A 24,413-nucleotide genomic window follows, 5' to 3' on the forward strand; every position below is an offset into this window, starting at 1 on the left:
AAAACACCAAAGCACTAAGATTTTTTTTAAAAAATGGAATAAAAAGAAAAAAAGAAAGTAATCCAAATTATGGCCTGATTTTCAAATACTCATGTGTTTAATAACTGAAGTTATTCTTGAATCTCTGTATTAAAATGTGCTTCTGTCTTTGATATGACAGCCTGAAGGTCTTAAGACAGCAAGCCAATATAATCGGCACAAATGTAGCAAGATATTAGCTATAGAAGCACACTGGTACTGACTGGAGTAAGTGTATGTGAGTGTGGTACACACATGCTACAGCATGTGTGGGGAGGTAACAGGTCAACACTCTGGAGTCAGTTCTTTACTGTCCTGGTGGAATTTGGTGATGGAATTCAGGTGGTCAGATTTAGATGGCAAACACCTTTACCTGCTGGCCATCTCACCAATCCTACTTCAAGTTTTCCATAGTAAGTTGTTGGAAGTGGGTGGAGTCACCATCCTGTCATTGAAACTCAAATTCTCACAGAATTTTCATAGATTCACTCATGGGAAAATGCATGAATATCCATGATGCAAAGTTTACCATTCATTGCTACAAAGAGAAAAAAATTAAGATGTCACTTTCATAAAATGAATTTTTTAAATAAGCAAAGGTGTGTCCTCATCCATTTATACAACCTTTCAATGTATTTGTATAATTTTTCTGTACAGATTTGGTTTTATTTACTAATATTTCTATAACCATCCTAAAAATTGTGGTTACCTAACCTGTAACGGGACCTATTACATACCTGAATATAAGAACATCTCACCTGAGAACATTCTTTAAAAATACAGATTCTAGGGACCAGGGAGATGGCTCAGGGGTTAAGAACAATTGCTGCTTTTCCAGATGTCCCAAAACCCACATTGGGTGGCTCCAAACCACATGTAACTCGAGATCCAATGGAGTTTTCTTCTAGCCTCTGTGGCTATTGACACATGCACATGCACCCACACACATGTATACACACACACACAAACACATAAACACTTTTAAAATCTTTTTTCAAAACAAAGATGGGTACTCATTTGCTAGGTAACTCTAATCACAAATTTTGAAACCTTTAATTTGTTTGCTTTCTCAGACCGGGTCTCACTGTGTATCCTAAGAGGACCTTAAACTCTCTATCCTCCTGGCCCAATTTTTTTAGGGGTGGAGTTATAGGTGTGCACTCTATCACCCATGTGATAAATTTAATTTACCAAATAAATCAGCACATACTTCATTTGCTCAGTCCATAGCTGTCAAATATTATTCTGAGTACTTTGCTATCATAAATAATAATCACAAAAATTATTCTAATAGGTATATCTCTTCATACACTGTTTTCTGAAGAGGATAAAGTGGGGACACTCCCTTCTTAAAAAGCAATTATTTTAGTAAGCAGGCAACTGTGGTCACTGTTGCTCTGGGGAACCCACCACCCTACTGTAATCTGAGAATCACAGGGAACACTGGCAGATATCCAAAGCTATGCTTGCTATTTGAAAATGATTCATTAAGAGATTCCAAGTAACTGGGGAAGAAAGAGGTCTCAGCAGCTAAGAGCACCTACTATTCTTGCCGAGGATTGGGGTTCAATACACATTGAACACATGAAGGCTTACAACCATCTCTATAAGTCCTGTTCCAGAGAATCTGGCACCCTCTTCTGGCCTCTGCAGGCACGAGCCACACACAATGCACATATCAGATACGTACGTACACGCAGTCAAAACACTATAACATAAAGCCGGGCATGGTAACACATGCCTTTAAAGCCAGTATTGGGAGGTAGGCACGATGATCTCTGTGTGTTTGAGACCATCCTGGTCTACAGAGAGAGTTCCAGGACAGCTAGGGCTGTGACACATTAAAACCTTGTCTTGAAAAACCAAAAAAAAAAAAAAAAACCACTCATAAAATAAAAATAATTCTTTTCAAAAGGAGAGACTCCTTTGCCTCTGTCACTATAACCACAGAATCCATGCTACTTTTGAGTCTACAACCCACAAAATGACTTCTATATTTTCAGTTGTCTAACCTCACCCCCACCGTCTGCTACTCTGGTAATTTAACTCAGGGTCTCAATGTACAAAGCAAGTGCTCTACCACTGAGCTACACCCCTAGTCCACTATTGTCTTATGCTTATCTAAGTTCATAACTGTAAGGGAGGAATAGCTCAGTGATACATAGCATAAGTTAGGTCCTGGGTTGATCCTAACCACCAAAAATAAATAAGAAAATTCATTAATTAAATAACTTTTTAAAGAAAAGAAGACCAAAAGCTAATACATAATAATCTAATGTATGTCATAGCTACTATAGCAGCAGCATATACTTGAAAAAAATCACTAAAATGTTAAATGTCTCAGCAAAAAAAAAAAAAAACAATTACATGAGGTTATTTAGACTGATTTAGCCATTTCATAATATATAAATTTCAAAGTGTTATTTTAACTGTATACCATTTTTGTCAAGTAATCTTTTACCATGTTTTAATTCCAGCACTCTTAAGACAGAGGCAGGTGGATCTCTGTGAGTTTGTGGCCAATTTGATCTACATAGCCAGTTCCAGAACAGCCAGGCCTGAAAAGGGAGGCCTATCTCAAAAAAGAAATCAAGTATTCATTATTGAGTTCACATTTATGAGTCCCCAAGGGCACTTTTCACACACAGTCTCATACATGCTAAACTAGTGTCAGGTCTTTGCAAATGCAACACATTTGGAGTCCATCCTGTTGTTGTCAGGGTGGCCACAAAGTCTAAAGCATATGGGCGTTACCATGGCCTGTACTGCTGAAGATCAAAATGGCACACAATTATCACCCAAAGACATATAAAGCCTATGTTTCTTAAACAAGAATGTGGTGCTCTTTGCCCAAGTTTCTCTAAGAATTCTTTTTCCTCTTTAAAAGGAGGTCGCATAGTACTCAATATTAAAAATCACCGACTGAAGAGACCACAGGGACTATTTCTCTCACCCACCATCCAAGTTAGATCCAGCACTCATCAGAAATTAAGGGTGGTGTCTGGAAAGAACCCAGCCAGGCTGAGAAGGCTGGGCTGGGCCTTTGTGTCCCACATCTGCAGCCACAAGAATCACTTTTTGTCTTTTATCATATTGACAGAAACTAATGCGCCAAGTCTCAAGAATGCTTTCTGGGTTGTATGCAGTAAGAGAAGCCTGTAAATTCCAATGCTCCAGAGGCTAAGGCAGGAATATTGATTATAATTAGGAGCTCAGCCTCGGCTACATAGAAAGTGTCTGGGCTACACAGGGAGACTTTGTCTTCAGAAGGAAAAAAAATAAATTTTAAAAAGCAAGCATTCTGAGACTAAAGCCAGCTAAAGCTACTCTATTTTACTGATAGGAAAGAGACCCTTAAACGAGGTCATAAATTTACATAGTAGCTTAAATAGAAGAAAATCCCCGGCCACCATTACAAAAGATAACTAGTAATCCTGTGAGTGAATTCTAGGGCAGCCAGGGACACATGAGTCACCTGGGGGGCGAAAAGAAAATCCAGATGATTGTGGCTCATGCCTTTAATCCCAGCACATAGGGGGCAGAGGCAGGCAAGTGTCTGAGTTTGAGGCCACCTGGTCTACAAGAGTGAGTTCCAGGATAGCCAGGGCTCTTACAAAGAGAAACCTTGTCTCGAAAAACTAAAAAGAAAAAGGAAAAGAAAAATCCTAAGACCTCAATACAGCCATTACGTCCACTACTTCGGGCCCATTTCTGCCCTCCTTAGTCCCAATTTCCCTTGCATCCTCTCCATGACAGCTTGCCAAGCTATACTTCATTAATTCTGACCTGCAACCGGACTGTTCGGCCAGGACAGCCATAAACTGAAGAGGCCACAAATAACAGACTCCACCCGCCACAGAACCGGCGCTTAGCTAGGCCCTCCCTCGGCAGCAGAGCTAAACCCAAGGCACATGCACCGCCAAAGCCTGTCGCGCTTCGATGGCGTCACACAAAGCGCCATGTCCGAGATCTGGTCGCATCCATTGATGCCTCCTGGAGCAAGTCTGTTTGTGTGCTGTGTGCACCTTGTTTCTTGGGCACAAGAGATATTTCCAGCGGAAAGGTAAACAAGAAATAGTCCTGGTGGCTGAAAGCTGCTGAACAAAGTGAAGAAAGGGAAAGAGTGAGTGAGACCTGAAGGAAACGTCATCAAAACGCTCCGGAAGCATCCGACAATGAAGGGTAAGCGGGATGAGAGACACGAAATTGGGCCAGGATGACAGTATAGAGGGTCTGGAACAGGAAGTTGAATCAGGGATACCTGTCGCAACAGAGTCCCAAGACAGTTTCCAGGGAAACTGTGTACTATTGACTCATCGTACACAAAAGAAATCCAGGCTCAGAGTGTGAACTGGCTGGACACAGTCTCTAAGCTAGGAATAGATGTCCAGATCCAGTGTGTGTTCTCCCCAGGGGAGCTAGGGCTGCTCAGGGGAACTAGAAGAGGTGGATCCAAGACCTTGGCGGGACTTAGCCACTACCTGCCCAGATAACTGCTGACAGGACCTGCTCCCCTCTACCACCTGGCTTTTCACCCTTTGTCATGTAAAATCCTTTTTAGGCGCAGTATCACAAACCTAAGGCATTGGTATTTGAGCAGAAAAGAGATGTTCCAGGAAAGGAAGCAAGCACTGGAGCAGTATAAGAGGGGAGAGAGGATACTGTAAAGATTAAGCCTCTGATCTGTTGATTTACACTCCTGCCATGTCCTTTTATCAGAGATCAAGTGCCTTGGCATATCTCTACTTCAATATTATTTTGTACATAACTAAGAATAACTATGTTTAAAATTGCTTAGAAAGATTAATGAAGCCGGGCGGTGGTGGCGCACGCCTTTAATCCCAGCACTCGGGAGGCAGAGCCAGGCGGATCTCTGTGAGTTCGAGGCCAGCCTGGTCTCCAAAGCGAGTTCCAGGAAAGGCGCAAAGCTACACAGAGAAACCCTGTCTCGAAAAACCAAAAAAAAAAAAAAAAAGATTAATGAGATTAAAGTAAATGTATACACGCACCTACCAGTGTATATATGTGTTGTTTTTTTTTTTTTTACTTTTAAGGTAGAAGCTTTTAATAGAATTATAAAAAAATAACACTATTTCAAAATCAGGATAAGTAACCATGGGTATATTTTCCCTCTGCATACCCATATTCAAACATGATTTCTAGCCATTCTTAAATTAACAAGGAACAAATACAGAATCAAGGTAGTGTGTCAACAGAAGTACTGTATTAAAGCTATCATCCCTAGAAAACAGAAAACACAAAGTGAACTCGTGCAGCCATTTCCAACTTCATTGTGCATCAGAAAGCACTTTACTGTGATAAACGACCATTAGGACACCGTAGGCAAATCATCAGACAAAGCTAGCCCTTTGCTTTCAGAATTCTAAAGTTTAGTCATCCTGAAGGGGAAAAGACAAAAATACACCGCTGTATAAAGAACAGCCACTTACTTACTGCAGGATTTCTCTGAATTTCAGATTCTGAAGCAAGAAGTTACCCTTTCATAGACTCTTGTAGAGATTAAGTTAAGCAAGTGCTTTCCCTAACCATAACACAAAGCTACTTCTATCATTTCACCACCTCTTTACTGATGCAGAGGACATTTCCTCAATCTCTCAGTCTCAAATGACTATTCTTCACTTTAGAAATCAATCAACAATTCATTGGGTTCAACATCATCGACTACTGTCACCATTTTGGCACTGGTACCATTTTTACTATCTTCTGACATTTTCTTACATAACATTTTAGTACATGATTGAAATGGTAAGTTCTGTATTCAAACTAAGACAACAGATTTAAAGAAGGGGGAACTAAAGCTTCCCATTCTTGAAGGCGACTGCCTTTAAAAGTGATTCATTTTATACAAGCTCCGATAGTTCCAGGATTGCTTCTAAGTCTCAGTCTACTGATAAACAACACCATGGGAATAAAGTACCTACAATCTCCACCATTCCCTATTTTCAATATACTACACAGTAATGTCTCACAGCTAAAATGCTTTTGGCCATTTAAATATCTGCCCACATAAATATCTGAAGTTTTAATATTCTAGAACTGTAAAAGATAGCTATAGAGGTGTACAGTTAGGCCAGGGTTAGGTATCTCAAACTTGGCACTAGTGATATTTTGGGCTGGGTAATTCTTTCCTGTGAAGAGGAGAGTCAGGCATTACATGGTGTTTAGCAGAGCCTATAGCCTCTACTGATAAGAGGGCAGTAGCCGCTCACACCTATATCTTTTTTGACCACCAAAAACCATCTCCACACAATCCAAAATGTCTTCTGGGTGCCCAAACTCCACTTGAGAATCACTGGATGGGAACTTTATTGTAGACATTATTGTATTAAATAATTTGGGGTGCACAAATAAGACAGGACTCTATGCAGTATCACTAATGTGAAAGTCTAGCAGATCCTCTGCTATCTGTTTATGGTAGGCAGAGCGTTTATAGAATATACTACTGAACCATGTGGCTACCTATGTGTTACTATCTTTTCTCCTACCCAAAACACTGACATTAGACAGGGGTGGTGATGGGGTAGCTAATCCACCAACCACTTTTACATCAACTGATGGGGAAAAGCTACAGTTCATAAATCTTTGCTAAGAAGAGGATGGAGAACAGTCAAGGCAAATGCCCTTCTTTCTGAATCCGCAGTCTCTCCTTCTCTACCTGCAAGCGCTCCTTTTCGATCTGCAGCTTCTCAGATTCGAACTTCAAAAACTGCAGCCGATCTTTCTCCAACTGCAGGCGCTCTCGCTCAAGTTTCAACTTCTCTGCTTCTATGTCCTGTGGCTGCAGCGTGGACTTATCCCCCTGGCCAAGTTCATTCTCTAGGGCGGGTTTCTCGGTGCTGACCAGCTGCAGCCTCCACTTCTCCCTCTCGATCTGCAGCCTCTCCTTCTCCAGCTGCAGGCGCTCATGCTCCAGGTCCAGGTGGCGCAGCCGTTCTTTCTCTATCTGCAGCCGCTCCTTTTCCACCTGCAGCCTTTCTGCTTCGATATCCAGTCGGCGCTTTTCCAGCTCCAGTTTCTGTTTTTCTATGTTCATGAGCAGATGGGACTCATCATATGTGGGTCTGGACGGTGTGGAATTGAGGGTGAAAAACTCATCTATATGAGGGAAGTCAGGGAGCTCACTTTCCCTCCTGGAATCTGGTATGACAGACGACAACATTTCTTCTTCCTCCTCTATCTCAAATTCTGGGCTTTGTGGGTCCCTTTCTTCTTCTTCTACTTTGACCTCTGTTAGGGATCCACCTGCATCCCGGAAATCTGCCACATTCTGCCAGTCAAAATTTGCATCATTTCGGAATGCAATTTTTTCATCTATCTCTTCAGTGAGAGAGTCATCTAAATCAGATGTGGGCAGAGGAAACCCAGAACCAACCAGCTTCATGTTGGCCTTCATTCTCTTCCTTTTCATGAGTGCACGCCAGTCGAGGTACCGTCTCTTCACCTCAGTCCCCGTCCTCTGTTCTCCTTCTCCTACAGCGTTTACACACTGTGCAATCTCCTCCCAGGCCATTCGCTTCATCACATTTATCGTTGTGTTGAGCTGCTTAGAAAAAATGACTTCTTTCCTTTTGGTAATTTCTTTCAAAAGGGTCTGAGTCTCCTGAACACTAAAATTGCTTTTCCTTTTCCTTTTCAATTGCTTCATTTTTAAAACTTCAGTGCAGGTTTTAATGGCAAGAAGAGCTGTGCAAAGTATGTGAAGAGTGTGTTATAAAGAACAAAGTCCAAGGACAATCCCTTGTTGGTTCTTAATTCAAATCACTGAGTTTCCATTCATCCAGTCATGGAGGTGGTCTAGATACCTGCGACCCCGGCGGCACCATCACAGAATCCATATGTGTTGTTTTAAATCAACTACTTGACAAGCAGTGAGTGTACCAGAGCTATTACATGTGTACTGCTGCAGAAAGATTTCCAACTCTGTTGCTAGGCATCTGGGGTAGGTAAAACAGAGTTATTCCTAGGGTCCCAGGAACTGCACATTAATCTCAGTAAACAAACTGGAGTGTCAATCTGCAGTTCAACGGAGAACTAGATTCTGTATGTAAAACTGGTAACTACCTTGGTTTGTTTGCTTGGTCAAACATGTACTCAGGGAAGCACAGGAGAACAGAGGTGGGTTTTTGTTTCTTTGTTTGTTATTATTGTTGCTGTTGGGATAAGGTCCGCTATATAGTTCTGACTGAGCTGGAAACAGACTGTAAACGAGACTGGCCTCTCCCTCTGAAGTGATGGGATCAACTGTGTGCGCTACCACACTCAGCTCAGGGACTAAATAGAGTGTAGTGTGAGCTACATTTTCTGGTCATTTGCCCTTTCTTATCACATTTACAACTGTACTCTGTTCCCCAATGCCACCGTGATGGTTTCCTCCAAACACATAAGAAACAGAAGCATTGGAGGTTTAGAGAGACTTTGGCATCATGCTGGTCATATTTAGAATTTGCAGAAAGACTGTTGTATTTTGTCTGTCAGGATACATTCCAATTTTATAGATTCTAAACAGCGAAAAATATGTTTTAAATTTCTTGTAGTCAGCAAAATACAGTGTTTCAACCAACCACCCCATAACTGTTAACATCACCTCAGTTTTAGTGTCTTCATTCCTTAGTGAGCAACTGCCCCAGCATAATTATAACTTGTATTTTAAATCAGAACTACTCTAAATGTGATCCAATGAGGAGTTTTTCTGGACATGCAGAGTCTGGAGTAGGAACTAAAACCCCATGTTTTAATAAGATCCCAGAGGTTCTTAAACACATTAAGCTTTGAGAGGTGCTCTTTTAAACCTCATCCTAAATATTTCTAGGACAAATCTGGCCAGAGGGAAGAGTTAAGAAGTATCTAAGATATTTGTGGTGGTACATGTCTGTAATCCCAGGAACTAGCACTGAGGAGCCTGAGACAGAAGTATTGGAGGTTTAAGGCCACTGTGAGCTACATAGCAAATTCTAAGTCAGCCTAGGATGCAAAGTGAGACTGTGTCTTTAAATAAATATGTAAATAAGCAGCATTCAGTAGGACCAGAGACATGGATCCATGGTGAAGCATTTGCCTGGCATGAATTAAACCCCACTGAGTTTAATCCCCCAGGACTGCAGAGTGAAACAGAAGTATCATCCAAGAAAGCTTTGCCTTTTCTTGCTAACCAAGTATTCCGTCTCTAAATAAGTGTAGTTTTGGTCATACTTAGTAGAGCCTTGGATATTACACTCATTCCTAATAGGAAGTAATCTTCTATTTTTGTCTTTCATCCCCCAGCTGTGATTTACCATGCCTTTTCTCATAAAGAAGCCAAGGAGCACGATGTACAGGTACAGTCTTTCAAAGGTGGACTGGGAGTAGACTTGATAGCAAAGATGGTTCAATGTCTTCTAAGACTGGTGTAGCTGTCCTTTCCCATGGATTACTCTTCACCTGTACAGTCAGCATATTAGGCCCCATTGAGGTCTTTTGTGATGTCTTCTTGTGCCAGGCTCCTTTTTTAGTGTACCAGAGTCAGCTCTGGGGGACTTGGACTCCTAGATTTCATGTCATCTCCCACTCCATGGGCAATGACAGCCTGTGCCTACCTGAACCCTGACTTGCTCTTGCTTCTGTGTTCAGTGTTCAGGCCATTTCATAAGTGAATGTTATAAATTCTGTCTGGATGTTTCAGCATGCTTTGTCAGTTGGGTAGAAGTTTCACCTGTTGAGTGTCCTGGCTCTGCCCGGACCCCATCTCTGGGCACCAGCCACTCAGGGAACACCTGCCCAACTTGGCCCCAGGTTCTGGCCACTGGGCAGGTTCCCTTCTAGCCCCACCGGAAAGGAATCCCCCTCTCCAAGACCCCTGGCAGACCCTGCAATCTCCATGCCCTGCCCCCACGCCCATCCGCCCAAGACCCCAGCCACTTCCTGAGACTTAGTGGCCATCCCCCAGCTCCCATTCTGTCCTGGACTTCCCTTCTGGAACCGAGAGAGAGAGAGAGAGAGAGAGAGAGAGAGAGAGAGAGAGAGAGGCAGAGAGGGAGACAGAGTAGAGCTCCCATCCTGCCCTGGACTTCCCTTCTGGACAAGAGCTCCCATCCTGCCCCGGAGTTCCCATTTGGACAAGAGAGCTCCCATCTGGACAAGAGAGAGAGACTTCCTGAATCTGTCAGTTCTGTCTGAACCAAGTGTGCTGATAAGACCAAGAATGAACCACAAGGAGATGGGCAGAGGTCAAGGCAGAAATACATACAACAAAATGAATAGCAATACAGCATCACCAGAACCTAGCCCTCCTCCAACACCTAGATCTGAACATCAAAAATTGGAAGAAGCAGAAGAAAACAGCCTTATGATTGACATCATGAAGAAGGTAGAGGATTGTGTAGAGGAAATGACAAAAAAATGGGAAGAACACTGTAAACAACTAGAGGAAAGGGCAAACAAATTAGAAGAAATCAATAAAGTCCTGGAAGAAAACAATAACGTACTGAAAGAAAATCAAGAAAAAGCAATGAAACAAATGAAGGAAGCAGTCCAAGATCTGAAAAGGGAAATAGAAAAAATGAAGGAGACGCAAACAGAGGGAATGCTGGAAATAGAAGATCTGGCTAAATGATCGGGAACTTCAGATGCAAGAATAACCAACAGAATGCAAGAGATGGAAGAGAGGATCTCTGGCATTGAAGATACAGTAGAAGAAATAGATTCATCAGTCAAAGAAAACACTAAAGCCAACAAAGTCATGAACCAAAATGTTCAAGAAATTTGGGACACCATGAAAAGACCAAACCTGCGAATAATAGGGGTAGAAGAAGGAGAAGAATACCAACTCAAGGGCACAGAAAATATATTCAACAAGATCATAGAAGAAAACTTTCCCAACTTAAAGAAGGAAATGCCTATGAAGATACAAGAAGCCTATAGAACACCAAACAGACTAGACCCCCCAAAAAAGTCCCCTCGCCACATAATAATTAAACAACTAAACGTACAGAATAAAGAAAGAATATTAAGAGCAGCAAAGGAAAAAGGCCAAGTGACTTATAAAGGCAAACCCATCAGAATAACACCCGATTTCTCAATGGACACTTTGAAAGCCAGAAGGAACTGCACAGATGTAATGCAGACACTAAGAGACCATGGATGCCAGCCTGGATTAATATACCCAGCAAAACTTTCAATCATCATAGATGGAGAGAACAAGACATTTCAAGACAAAGCCAGATTTAAACAATACTTATCCACAAACCCAGCCCTACAGAAAGCACTAGAAGGGAAATTCCAACCTAAGGAAGTCAGATACACACTTGAAAACACAGGCAATAGATAACACCACAGCAGTAAACCCCAACGAAGAGAAGTACACACACATCACCACCAAAAAATAACAGGAATGAACAATCACTGGTCATTAATATCCCTCAATATCAATGGACTTAATTCACCTATAAAAAGACATAGGCTTACAGAATGGATACGAAAGCAGGACCCATCTTTCTGCTGCATACAAGAAACATATCTCAAATTCAAAGATAGACACTACCTAAGAATAAAAGGCTGGGAAAAGACTTTCCAATCAAATGGTCTTAAAAAACAAGCGGGTGTAGCCATCCTGATATGCAGTAAAATAAGACTTCAAACTAAAATCAATCAAAAGAGATCAAGAAGGGCATTACATACTCATCACAGGAAAGATCCACCAGGATGAAGTCTCAATTCTGAATATTTATGCCCCAAACACAAGGGCACCCACATATGTAAAAGAAACATTACTAAAGCTTAAATCACATATAAAATCCCACACATTAATAGTGGGAGACCTCAACACCCCACTTTCACTACTGGACAGATCTCCCAAATCGAAACTTAACAGAGAAATAAAGGACTTAACTGATGTCATGACTCAAATGGCCTTAATCAATATCTACAGAACATTCCATCCTAACAAAAAAGAATATACCATCTTCTCAGCACCCCATGGAACCTTCTCTAAAATGGACCAAATACTTGGCCACAAAACAAATCTCAACAGATACAAAACAATTGGAATAACCTCCTGTGTTCTATCAGACCACCATGGTCTAAAGTTGGATTTCAACAACAACAAAATCTACAGAAATCCTACAATCTCATGGAAACTGAATAATACTCAACTGAATCACCAATGGGTTAAGGAAGAAATAAAGATAGAAATTAAAGACTTCCTAGAGATCAACGAAAATGAAGACACCACATATCCAAACCTATGGGACACTATGAAAACAGTACTAAGAGGGAAATTCATAGCACTAAATGCCCACATAAAGAAGTTGGAGAAATCTCACACTAGTGACTTAACAGCATACCTGAAAGCTCTAGAACAAGAAGGAACAAAGTCTCCCAGGAAAAATAGACGCCAGGAAATTATCAAAGTGAGAGCTGAAATCAATAAAATAGAAACAAAGAGAACAATACAAAAAATTAATGAAAATAAAAGGGTTGGTTCTTTGAGAAAATCAACAAGATAGACAAGCCCTTATCCAAACTAACCAAAAGACAGAGAGAGAGCATCCAAATCAATAAAATCAGAAATGAAAAGGGGGACATAACAACAGACATTGAGGAAATCCAGATAATCATCAGGTCATACTTCAAAAACCTCTACTCCACAAAACTGGAAAACCTAAAAGAAATGGATAATTTTCTGGATAGGTACCACATACCTAAGTTAAATCAAGACCAGATAAACTATTTAAATAGTTCAATAACCCCTAACGAAATAGAAACAGTTATGAAAAGTCTCCCAAACAAAAAAAGCCCAGAACCAGATGGTTTCAGCGCAAAATTCTACCAGATCTTCAAAGAAAAATTAATACCAATACTCTCTAAATTGTTCCACACAATAGAAACAGAAGGAACATTACCAAACTCCTTCTATGAGGCTACAATTACCCTGATTCCTAAACCAAACAAGGATACAACAAAGAAAGAGAACTACAGACCGATCTCCCTCATGAACATTGATGCAAAAATACTCAATAAAATATTGGCAGACTCCAAGAACACATCAAAACAATTATCCACCATGATCAAGTAGGCTTCATTCCAGGGATGCAAGGGTGGTTCATCATACGAAAGTCCATCCATGTAATACACCATATAAACAAACTCAAAAAAAAAATCACATCATCATCTCACTAGATGCAGAAAAGGCATTTGACAAAATCCAACACCCCTTCATGATAAAGGTCTTGGAGCGATCAGGAATACAGGGAACATATCTAAACATAATAAAGGCAATTTACAGCAAGCCAACAGCCAACATCAAATTAAATGGAGAGAAACTCAAAGCAATTCCACTAAAATCAGGAACGAGGCAAGGCTGTCCGCTCTCTCCATACTTATTCAATATAGTACTTGAAGTTCTAGCCAGAGCAATAAGACAACATAAGGGGATAAAAATTGGAAAGGAAGAAGTCAAGGTTTCCCTATTTGCAGATGACATGATAGTATACTTGAGCGACCCCAAAGATTCCACCAAGGAACTGATACAGCTTATAAACAACTTCAGCAACATAGAAGGATACAAGATCAACTCAAAAAAATCAGTAGCCCTCCTATATACAATGGACAAAGAAGCGGAGAAGGAAATCAGTGATACATCACCCTTTACAATAGCCACAAATGACATAAAATACCTTGGGGTAACACTAACCAAGCAAGTGAAGGACCTATATGACAAGAACTTCAAGTCCCTGAAAAAAGAAATTGAAAAAGATCTCAGAAAATGGAAAGATCTCCCATGCTCATGGATAGGCAGGACTAACATAGTAAAAATGGCAATCTTACCAAAAGCAATCTACAGATTCAATTCAATCTCCATCAAAATACTAACACAATTCTTCACAGACCTGGAAAGAATAATAATCAACTTCATATGGAAAAAAAACCCAGGATAGCCAAAAGAATCCTGTATAATAACACAGCCTCTGGAAGCATCATGATCCCTGACTTCAAACTCTACTATCGAGCTACAGTAATAAAAACAGCTTGGTACCGGCATAAAAACCAACATGTGGACCAATGGAATCAAATTGAAGAGCCTGACATTAGTCCACACACCTATGAACATATAATTTTTGACAAAGAAGCCAAAAGTGCACAATGGAAGAAAGAAAGCATCTTCAACAAATGGTGCTGGCATAACTGGATATCAACATGTAGAAGGCTGCAAATAGATCCATATCTATCACCGTGCAACAAAACTGAAGTCCAAGTGGATCAAGGACCTCAACATAAATCCAGCTACTCTGAACCAGCTAGAAGAGAAAGTAGGAAGTAGTCTTGAACGCATTGGCATAGGAGACCACTTTCTAAATAGAACACCAGTAGCACAGACACTGAGAGAAACAATCAATCAATGGGACCTCTTGAAACTGAGAAGCTTTTGTAGAGAAAAGGATATGGTCAACAAGGCAAAGCGACAGCCTACAGAATGGGAAAAGATCTTCACCAACCCCACATCTGACAGAGGACTGATATACAGAATATATAAGGAACTCAAGAAATTAGACATCAAAATGCCCAACAGTCCAATTAAGAAATGGTCTATTGAACTTAACAGAGAATTCTCAACAGAGGAAACTCAAATGGCTGAAAGACATTTAAGGAATTATTCAACATTCCTAATCATCAGGGAAATGCAAATCAAGACAACTCTGAGATACCACCTTATGCCTGTCAGAATGGCTAAGATCAAAGACACTGAAGACACCTTATGCTGGAGAGGATGTGGAGCTAGGGGAACTCTCCTCCACTGCTGGTGGGGATGCAAGCTTGTACAACCACTTTGGAAGTCAATATGGCGCTTTCTTAGAAAATTGGGAATCCATCTCCCCCAAGATCCAGCTATACCACTCTTGGGCATATACCCAAGGAATGCTCAACCACACCACAAGAGCACTTGTTCAGCTATGTTCATATCAGCATTGTTTGTAATAGCCAGAACATGGAAACAACCTAGATGCCCTTCAATTGAAGAATGGATAAACAAAATGTGGTACATATACACAATGGAATACTACTCAGCAGAGAAAAACAATGACATCATGAGGTTTACAGACAAATGGATGGATCTAGAAAAAATCATCCTGAGTGAGGTAACCGAGACTCAGAAAGACAAACATGGTATGTACTCACTCATAGGAGGATACTAGATGTGGAACAGGATGACTGGACTGCTACTCACATCACCAGGGAGGCTACCTGGAAAACAGGACCCCAAGAAAGACAAGGGGATCACCCACTGACGGAGAAATGGAAGAGATCTACATGAACAGCCTGGACATGAGTGGGGTTAATGAAGGGCAAGGGTCGAGGGAAAGAGAGCTTGGGGGAGTGGGAGATCCCAGCTGGATCAACAACAGAGAGGGAGAACAAGGAATAGGATACCATGGTAAATGAAGACCACATGAAAATAGGAAGAAGCAAAGTGCTAGAGAGTTCCACAGAAACCCACAAAGATACCCCCACAACAGACGGCTGGCGATGGTCGAGGGACAGCCCAAACGGACCTACTCTGCTGATGGGATGACCAAACACCCTAATTGTCGTGCTAGAAACCCCACTCAACGACTGAGGGATCTGGATGCTGAGATCCATGGCTAGGCCCTGGGTAGATCTCTGGGAGTCCAATTAATGAGAATAAGGAGGGTTTATATGAGCGAGAATTGTTGAGACCAAGGTTGGATAAAGCACAGACAAATAGCCAAACAAATGGAAACACATGAAGTATGAACCAATGTATGAGGGGTCACCAACTAGATCAGGACCTCTGAATGGGTGATACAGTTGATTGCCTTGATCTGTTTAAGAGGCATCCAGGCAGAGGGACCAGGTCCTGTGCTCATTGCATGAGGTGGCTGTTTGAAACCTGGGGCCTATGCAGAATCGCTTGCCTCGGCCTGGGAGGAGGGGACTGGACCTACCTGGAGGGAGTCTACCAGCTTGATCTCAGTCCATGGGGGAGGCTTCACCCTGGAGGAGGTGGAAATGGTTAGTGGACTGTGGGGAATGTGAGGGGGGGTGGAGGGGGGAGAACAAGGGAATCCGTGGCTGATATGTAGAACTGAATTGTATTGCAAAATAAAAATAAAAATTAAAAAAAAACAAAAAAAAAAGAAGTGTCACCTGTGTCTCATAAAGAGCACATGCCCTACCAGGCTGTGTGGCGCATGCCTTTAATCCCAGTTCTTGGGAGGCAGAGGCATGCAGATCTCTGAGTTTAAAGACAGCTAGGGATACACAGAGAAACCCTGTCTCAAAAAAGCAAAAGAGAGAGAATATCCTTGAAATCAAGATTTTAAAAGGCCTTGATTTTATTTCCTCATGAAAGAGAGACCACATATGTGTTTAAAAGAACCAAATTGTTCTGATATTGATGATAGATTGTTTAGCCATCCCGACTTTGAACTGCCTCAAAGATTGTGTGTTCTGTCTTTTTACCCCCTGCTTTAGCAGAGAGAGGGTATCGGCTACTGTTGATATGTTAACCTAAATAAAGCTGGCAGTTAGCCTCAGACTTGTTTTTACTGTCTGGTTAGTGAAAAAAGAGCCCAGCAAATGGTCCAGCCAAGAGGTAGGTCCTCAGGAAAGAGCACTGCCCGGGTTGCAGCAGATGAAAGCCAAGTGAGATGCCTGCTGCCCAGTGAAGAATAGACTGTTGCTGCCCTAACTTGAGAGGTGGTGACACTAGAGTGTCTCAGGACTGGGCGCAACAGTGAAGTGGTTTCACCAGCTCTTCTCTGGGGTATTACAGTCCTATGGATGAGAGTGAGTAGTGCCCGAGATGCACTTCACGCTTTCTGCCTCAAGGGGGACTGGAACAGACCTCTCCAACAGCAGCCACCTAGAGGCCACAAGGCTGAAAAGCAAGAAAAGGGGACTGGGGTGCTCAGTGTCAGATTTCCTCCTCCTTGACCTGCCTGGAACCCCCAGGCAATTTCCCCTAGTTCTGGAATGGCTCATTTCCCTAACAACCCCAGCTCCCTTCTATTTCAAGCTAGTCTTGTGGTCATGACTTATTAAATAACCTGCATCATGCATTTCTCAAGCTTCCTTCCCCACAAGGATTAGAGAAGTCTTGTGTTACAAAGGATTTTGAATGCTCAATAGAGTTACCTCAGAGAAACAGGACAGGAAGTCAGTGTTTGACCTGGCTACAGTGTAGGACAGTGTCACAGTTAGCATGTGAGTGTTACTTTTACATCTTGGCAGTCGTGTGTAGAAAACACTTGGAAGACAAGGGATTTGTAACCTAGATCAGCAAAAATGGTGGCTCTCAGGAACGGGACATGAGGACCCTGGAGTCTGAGAACAGAACAGTAAACCACACCACCATGTTTCCGAGCAGGAGCTGGGAAGCCAGCTGGCTGAGGCCTTTGTGAGGGCCTTCCTGAAGCAGAGCATACCTCACTGGAGCCAGCAAGACTGTGAGAGCCATCTGCAACGCAAGGCTGTGGTCTTGGAATACTTGTCAGAAGCCAAAGCAGCAGCAGAAGAAATCCAAAGGCCTCACTGCCAAACAGAGGAGAGACATGAGGCTCTTTGACATTAACCCATAGCAACAGAGGTATGCCCATCTTTCCTAAAGGCCTTGCCACTCATCATTGCCTGGTCTTTCTGGTCAGGGTGTAGACTGGTGATTCCAGGGGCTCACTAGGCAGCCCTGCCTCCTTAGTCTCAGGGGCTTCTCTGCCTTTCATCACAGGAGGCAGCCTCCCCCTACCAATTTTTTTATGTCTTGGCTTGACTTCTAAAAGTCAGGCATTGGTGAGCCAGAGAAATTTCATTAATTAGTGTCTCTCCTAGGCTCACTAATAAGTGAGTCTGTTACCCATAGCCACAGACTCTCTTGGCTTTCTAGAAAAGAGGAACTGATATTCCTTAATATGGACTTTCCTATAGCTTTTAATATCCCTAGACAGAATCACCCACTCAAAGGTTACTGCCAAGGAGAGGTACTGCCTACACATGTCTGAAGTTTCTGAAAGGAATGTATCACTTTCTTGTGGGAGGATGTCTCCTTTAAGGCAGTTCTGAGTTTGTGTGTACAGCCACTATTTTTAGGCTTTATATAACACTCTATTGCCACATAGCCTTCCACGTCCCAGAAGGCATGCGAGTGTCACTTTACTCTGGGACTGTCTCCCTGGGTTTCTTGCAGGAAGTTCTTGTTTCAGGTTTGAGCCTGGTGTTCTTGACTCTCTGACCCTGGCTTTGTGTGAAAGGGCACCAAGACAAATGTTAATAGTCCCTCGGAAAATCTTTTGGTCCTCTCCCTTCACTTTCTGGACAATCCCAGTACTTTACACAAGGACCTGCTTTGCAAGTCTGCTCCTTAACCTCCTATATCACTGGGTTAAACAAGGTTGATGTTAATTTTGTTTCTTGTTGGGAGCATTCCTGCAGGGCTGCAGCTTGTTTATTTCCTGAGTGTTAGCACCTAACTTTGATCTGCTTTTTGTGATTGCTACATCTTGTCTCCATTACCTCCTGTTTGAAGTCCTATCTGAGTGTTTGCTAGGAGTTCAAAACCTATGAAAACTTGGTTTAGGGACAATCCAGAAAACTGTGGTATTCCTTTACTGAGAATTTGCAATTGGCATAGTCCCTTTGGAGAGGCTTAGATAAGGTGTTTTGGTATATGGAACTGACTTCCTAAAGGTGTTAATTGTACAACAATAAAAGGGCCCTTTGCTTATCTACAATGTTTCAGTCCAGAGAGACAGACCCCCTCTGAAGGTGGAAAAGTCAAAAATCATACTTAGAATGCTCTGTGCCTTCTTTCCATGGACCCCTGTGAACACACAGCAAATATACAACGTTTTGGTGCGACATTGTCATGGTGCTTGAAGAAGGACAGAGGATCCTGACACTTTTAAGAATTGGAAGAAGTTCACTCTCCGGGTAGGATGACTCCAGGATTGGCAGGGTCATGGGGAATTTAAACTCCCCATCTCAGGAGCACAAAATGTACAATTGCTAAAACGCTTGTTAAATGCAAAAGCAGTAACTGTACAATTTTTAAAGATAGAAATAAAATGGCTCCTGAGACAAAGAATAAATCAAGGAAAAAGGCCCATCTCAATAGAGAAAAGGGAAGGAAAGGAAATTAAAGGAAATCCCTGGATCGTAAAGGGAGAAATGCTTAATCAAAAAAGAAAAAACAAAAACGATTTTCCTGGTAAAAAGGGGAAAATTATCAAATCAAGGACTAAAAATTAAAAGTCACTGTGAACAAAAAATAAGGGAAAGAAAAAAAGCCTCTTCCCAGTAAAAATAGGAAGAAAAAAGTCTCTTTTTGATATAAGAAATTGAGGATAGTTGTAACTTAGAGCTCTCCCTGCCTGTCAGCTCTTTCACAGACCTGAGGGTCAGCAAAAAGAGGGGGCATCTGAATTACAAAGAATGAGTGGCAGGGCCTCACTGCTGCAGCCTGAGCAAGCACAGCAGGCTCAGAGCTGAGAGTTTTCTTGTCTGTTGGCTTAACTTTGGTTTAAATGATTCTTGTTTTTTTTTCATCACAGCAGGAATAACTCAATATTAAAGATCCCTTCCTGGGAAATATTTTTTATCTTTCCTTATAGTTGGAATAAATCATTATCAATGGTCCCTTCATGGGAGAAAGAAAAAATTTTAAACAAGCCCAACTTCTAGTAAAAAACAAGTATGGTCAGGGCATAAAGTACTAAGTTAACACTGTTTGAATATCCAGAGATATTAGTCATTCATTGTGTAAAGGATGTTCTCTTCTCTTGATTGTCTAATCATAATGTTTAATTTTTATAGTAAATGAATTGGAAGAACAACATTCATGACTTTAAACTATAGTATTGTGTTTGCTCTTCTCTGTTGGTCATTTACTGAAGATTTGGCTTCATTCTTTTAAGTTGCTTTCTAGAAAGTCTTGGTTAAATTGCATAAAAATGTAACACTTGAAACAGATTGGGTGGTTAGCTTATTAGATACTATGGTTACTAAGGTAAAAGCTCATAAAAATGATCTCTTACTGATAAGGAGCTTACAAAAATTATTTTTCCACTAAGTAAAATATAGGTAAATTGTTTGACCCACACTGTTAATAATTGGCAAGTTACATTAACATGTTACTTAAGATCTGTAAAAAAGTATCCTCCTGTTAAAATTTTATAAAAATATTTCATAGTATTACTTAAAGTTACCTCTTAAAATCCTATAGATATTGTTTTCAATGCTTTTATAGATGGCTTATGTAAAAAAGGACTATGCAAATAAATGCTGTTGGTAAAGTTGCTCAACTGTTATTACTTCCATATTTTTAATGTAAAGCAAATCCAATTGTAAGACAGAAGATTTAAAAAATACTTAAAAAAAAAAGCCAGGTGGTGATGGTACACGCCTTTAATCCCAGCACTCGGGAAGCAGAGCCAGGCAGATCTCTGTGAGTTTGAGGCCAGCCTGGTCTACAGATCGAGATCCAGAACAGGCACCAAAGCTACACAGAGAAACCTTGTCTCAAAATAAATAAATAAATAAATAAATAAATAAATAAATAAATAAATAAATAAATGCTGAAAAAATGTTTTGACAAACTATTATTAATAAGAGGCCAAAGCTAAAATTACAAGTAAATGATATTCAAATTTCAGGCCTACCAGACACTAAAGCTGATATATCTGTAAATTTTCAAAATCTTAAAATCCCACTTGGCCTTTACAAGAAGTCTCCACTCAATTTGTAGTCAATGGAACCTTATCTCAGGTATAAACAGAATGTAGAATGGATTAAATATATATGGACTGAAGGACAAATAGGTATGTTAAAGCCTTGTGTAGTTGATATTGCTGTGAATTTTGGGGAGAGAAATTTGTTACAACAATGGGGAACTCAAATTAATGTTCTTACAATTTCAGAAACAGCTCACAAAATGATGTTAAAAATGGAGTAAATTCCTAGAAAAGGTATTGGAAAAAATTGTTGAGGAGAATAAGAGGATATACAGCAGGATATCTTCTTTGTTTTGTTCAACAGCAGGATAAAATAGGAATTGCCTATTCAAATTTGGAGTAGGAGCCACTGCTGGTAATCTAACTAGTTAAAAGGGCTAACTAATAAGCCTACATGGGTGGGGCAGTGGCCCTTAACTAAAGAAAAGTTACAGGCACTTGAACAACTAGTAAAAGAACAGTTAGGTGCTAAGCACATAGAGGAAACTACTAGTCCTTGGAATTTTCCTGTTTGTAATAAAAAAAGAATCTGGAAAATGGAGATTATTAATTGACTTAAAAGTGATTAATAAGATGATTCCACCTATGAGATCTTTATAGTCTGGAATACCTTTATCTTCCTTATTATCTAAGGATTGACCTATTATAGTTATTGATTCACAAGATTGCTTCTTTATTATTCGTTTACAAGAACAGGATAGGGAAAAATTTGCTTTTCCAATTCCTACTAATAATAATGCTCACCCAGTAAAATGATGTCATTGAAATGTCCTTCCCCAAGGAATGTTAAATAGCCCAACTTTACGTCAATATTTTGTACATCAACCACTAGAAATGGTTTGTAAACAATTTCTTCAATCTATTATCATTATATGGATGATATTTTATTGGCTGCTTCTGATACAGATACATTAGAAAAAATGTTTAATGTGGTACAGAAAATTTTACCCTGTTGGGGACTACAAATTTCTCCTGAAAAAAAAATGCAAAGAGGAGATTCTTTTAGTTATTTAGGATTTAAATTAAGTAAACTGAGAATTCAGCTGCAAAAAGTCCAGATTTGGGGAGATCCAATGCACACTCTTAATGATTTTCAAAAAATATTGGGTGATATTAATTGGTTACCTGTTGTATGATATTTTGTTTGTGTTCTGACAAATAAAGCTTTCCTGGAGATCAGAGGGTAGAGCTAGCCACTAATTAACCATAAAGGCCAGGCAGTGGTGGCACACATCTTTAATTCTAGCATGTGAGATGAGGAAGCAGAAAGATAAGGAGTTCAAGGCCACCCTGGGCTATACAAGATTGAACCAGTATAAAAGAGAAACAGAGCTAGGTAATGGTGGCTCACACCTTTAAGCCCAGCACATGGGAGGCTCACACCTTTAATCCCAGCAGTAAGAAGGATCATGTCTTTGATCCCAGCACATGGGAGGTGGGGACAGGAATTTAAGGTGGTGGGTGGAGACAGGATCTACCCACCCATTCAGTCTAAGGATTCATAGAGATGGGATATTCCCCATTCAGTCTGAGATTTTGTAGAGGCTTTAAGAAGTCTTTCTAGTGGTTGCCTGCTCTGCTGATCTTTCAGCTTTTACCCTTGACATCTGACTCAAGGTTTTTATTGTTAAGGTTAATTAGGATCACACTTCATTTACATCCTACCATTGGATTGTGTACTCAAGAATTAAATAATTTGCTTCAAATTTTGCAAGGTGACTCAGATTTAAACAGTCCAAAGCAATTAACAGCTGAGGCTTAAAGTGAATTAGCCTAAGTTGAACAAAAATTACAAAATGCCTATATGTGGATCGATTAGATCTCATAACTAAATGTATTTTAGTAATCATTCCCCTACTGAATTCATTATGCAGAGAGAGGATAATATTTTGGAATGGATTTTCCTAGCTCACAAACAGAGGAAAATGTTAACGACCTATACGGAAAAAGTTTCTGATTTAGTCATAAAGGGAAGAATAAGACTTTGTCAATTGTTAGGAATGGATCCAGCTGAGATTGTAGTACCCTATACTAATGCTGAAATTGTGCAATTATGGGTGATTAATGATGATTGGCAAAGAGCTTGTAGTAATTCCCTAGGAGAACTTAACAACAAATATCTAAAAAGTAAGTGACTTCAATTTATAAAAAGAAATGAATGGATTATTCCCTACATAGTGAAAAGAACATCTATTTGTGGGGGTCTTACATTTTATACAGCTGTGCATAAATTAAGAATAGCTGGTTATAAAGCAGAAAGCATCAGTAAAGTTATTCAAAGTCTATGATTCAATTCAAAAATCAGAGTTATATGCCATTCTGATGGTTTTATTAGACTTTAATGAATCTCTTAATATAATTAGTGAAGCCTAATATGTGGAAATGGTGGTATTGCATGTAGAAACTGCTAAACTTTTCCTGATAATTCAGAATTAACTTTATTATTTGTACAACCACAATAGGCAATCCAAGAAAGGACTTGCCCACTTTGTATTACCCACTCATACTGGGTTGCCTGGACCATTAGCAAAAGGAAATGAAGAAATTGATCAATTACTGATAGAAAATGTATTGGAAGCCTCAGAATTTCACAAGAAACATCATGTTAACAGTCGGAGCTTAAAGAAATGTAGATGAATTTCTAAATGGTCTTATTAAATAAAAACACAGAGCCAGATATAGGAGTGAAAGCCTGGGAGAGATCAGGGAAATAGGGAAAGTCACAGCTAACCTTACTCACCAACTTGGCAACTTCCAAATGCGAGTTCCTCCCTGTCTACCCACACCTTGCTGTTCTGCCATCTGATTTGCTCTCTCCATTCAGCTACATGATTTTCTCATCCTACCCAGCTCTGTCACTTCGTCTCTGTCTGTACAGACCTCCACAGTTAACTAGTTTTGGAATTTATGGTGTGTGCCATTACACCTGGCTCTGTTTCCAGTATGGCCTTGAACACACAAAGATCTTGCCTACCAAGTTATAGGATTAAAGGCATTGCCTGACTTCTTTGTTTACTTAAAATGGCTTGCTATTTCATCTGATCTCCAGACAAGCTTTATTTATTAGAGCACAAATAAAATATCACCATATTTCAGCACAAATAAAATATCACCACAAAGAAAAAAATTTCATTACTTGGCAACAAGCTAAGGAAATTAGAAAAAAAATGTCGTGCTTGTTCTTTGTATAAGCAAGTTCCTTTACCTGCAGGAACTAATCTTAAAGGTACATACACAAAGAAATGAAATTTGGCAAATGGATGTAATTCATTTAGCAGAATTTGGAAAATTAAAACACATTCATCATATCCTTGGTACATACTTTGGATTTTAATTGGCACCTGCATTAAGTTCTGAAAAGGCTGATTCTATAATTACACTTTCATTAGAAACAAAGGCTGTAATGGACATAGCAATACAAAATAAAAATGATAACACCTCAGCATATATCTCCTGCAAAATGACACTTTTTTTAACAGGTTACAACATAAAACACATTACAGAGATACTATATAATCCTACCGGACAAGCAATTGTTGAAAGACCTAATAACACTCTAAAGGAGATGCTTGTCAAACAGAAGAATGATATGAGGACCCCTAAGGATAGACTGCACAATGCTTTACTTACCTTAAATTTTTTAATTGCTAATGAAAC

The 24,413-nt window shown here is 40.2% G+C and overlaps 2 protein-coding genes across 2 annotated transcripts; one reads left to right on the top strand and one right to left on the bottom strand.

The window, feature by feature from the left end:
* Positions 1-4,095: 4,095 nt before the first annotated feature.
* On the top strand, positions 4,096-17,602 carry LOC128124854 (ribonuclease P protein subunit p29-like). Its single transcript, XM_052761598.1, has 3 exons — positions 4,096-4,200; positions 9,301-9,353; positions 17,402-17,602. The coding sequence occupies exons 1-3, from the start codon at positions 4,194-4,196 to the stop codon at positions 17,597-17,599; spliced, it is 258 nt and encodes an 85-aa protein (XP_052617558.1). The 5' UTR covers positions 4,096-4,193; the 3' UTR covers positions 17,600-17,602.
* On the bottom strand, positions 5,221-7,865 carry LOC128124851 (myb/SANT-like DNA-binding domain-containing protein 4). Its single transcript, XM_052761597.1, has one exon. It carries the CDS (start codon positions 7,682-7,684, stop codon positions 6,647-6,649), a length of 1,038 nt encoding a protein of 345 aa, XP_052617557.1. The 5' UTR covers positions 7,685-7,865; the 3' UTR covers positions 5,221-6,646.
* Positions 17,603-24,413: the final 6,811 nt, after the last annotated feature.

The sequence above is a fragment of the Peromyscus californicus genome, unplaced genomic scaffold, assembly GCF_007827085.1.
Source record: "Peromyscus californicus insignis strain IS unplaced genomic scaffold, ASM782708v3 Scaffold_4__1_contigs__length_199733344, whole genome shotgun sequence".
Taxonomy (NCBI): Eukaryota; Metazoa; Chordata; class Mammalia; order Rodentia; family Cricetidae; genus Peromyscus; species Peromyscus californicus.

Bases quoted from the DNA above. Each gene is read 5' to 3' on its own strand.
- LOC128124854 (XM_052761598.1), top strand. The intron at 9,354-17,401 runs GTACAGTCTTTC...GTTTCCGAGCAG, and splicing joins CCAAGGAGCACGATGTACAG to GAGCTGGGAAGCCAGCTGGC.
- LOC128124851 (XM_052761597.1), bottom strand. From the start codon at position 7,684: ATGAAGCAATTGAAAAGGAAAAGGAAAAGCAATTTTAGTGTTCAGGAG.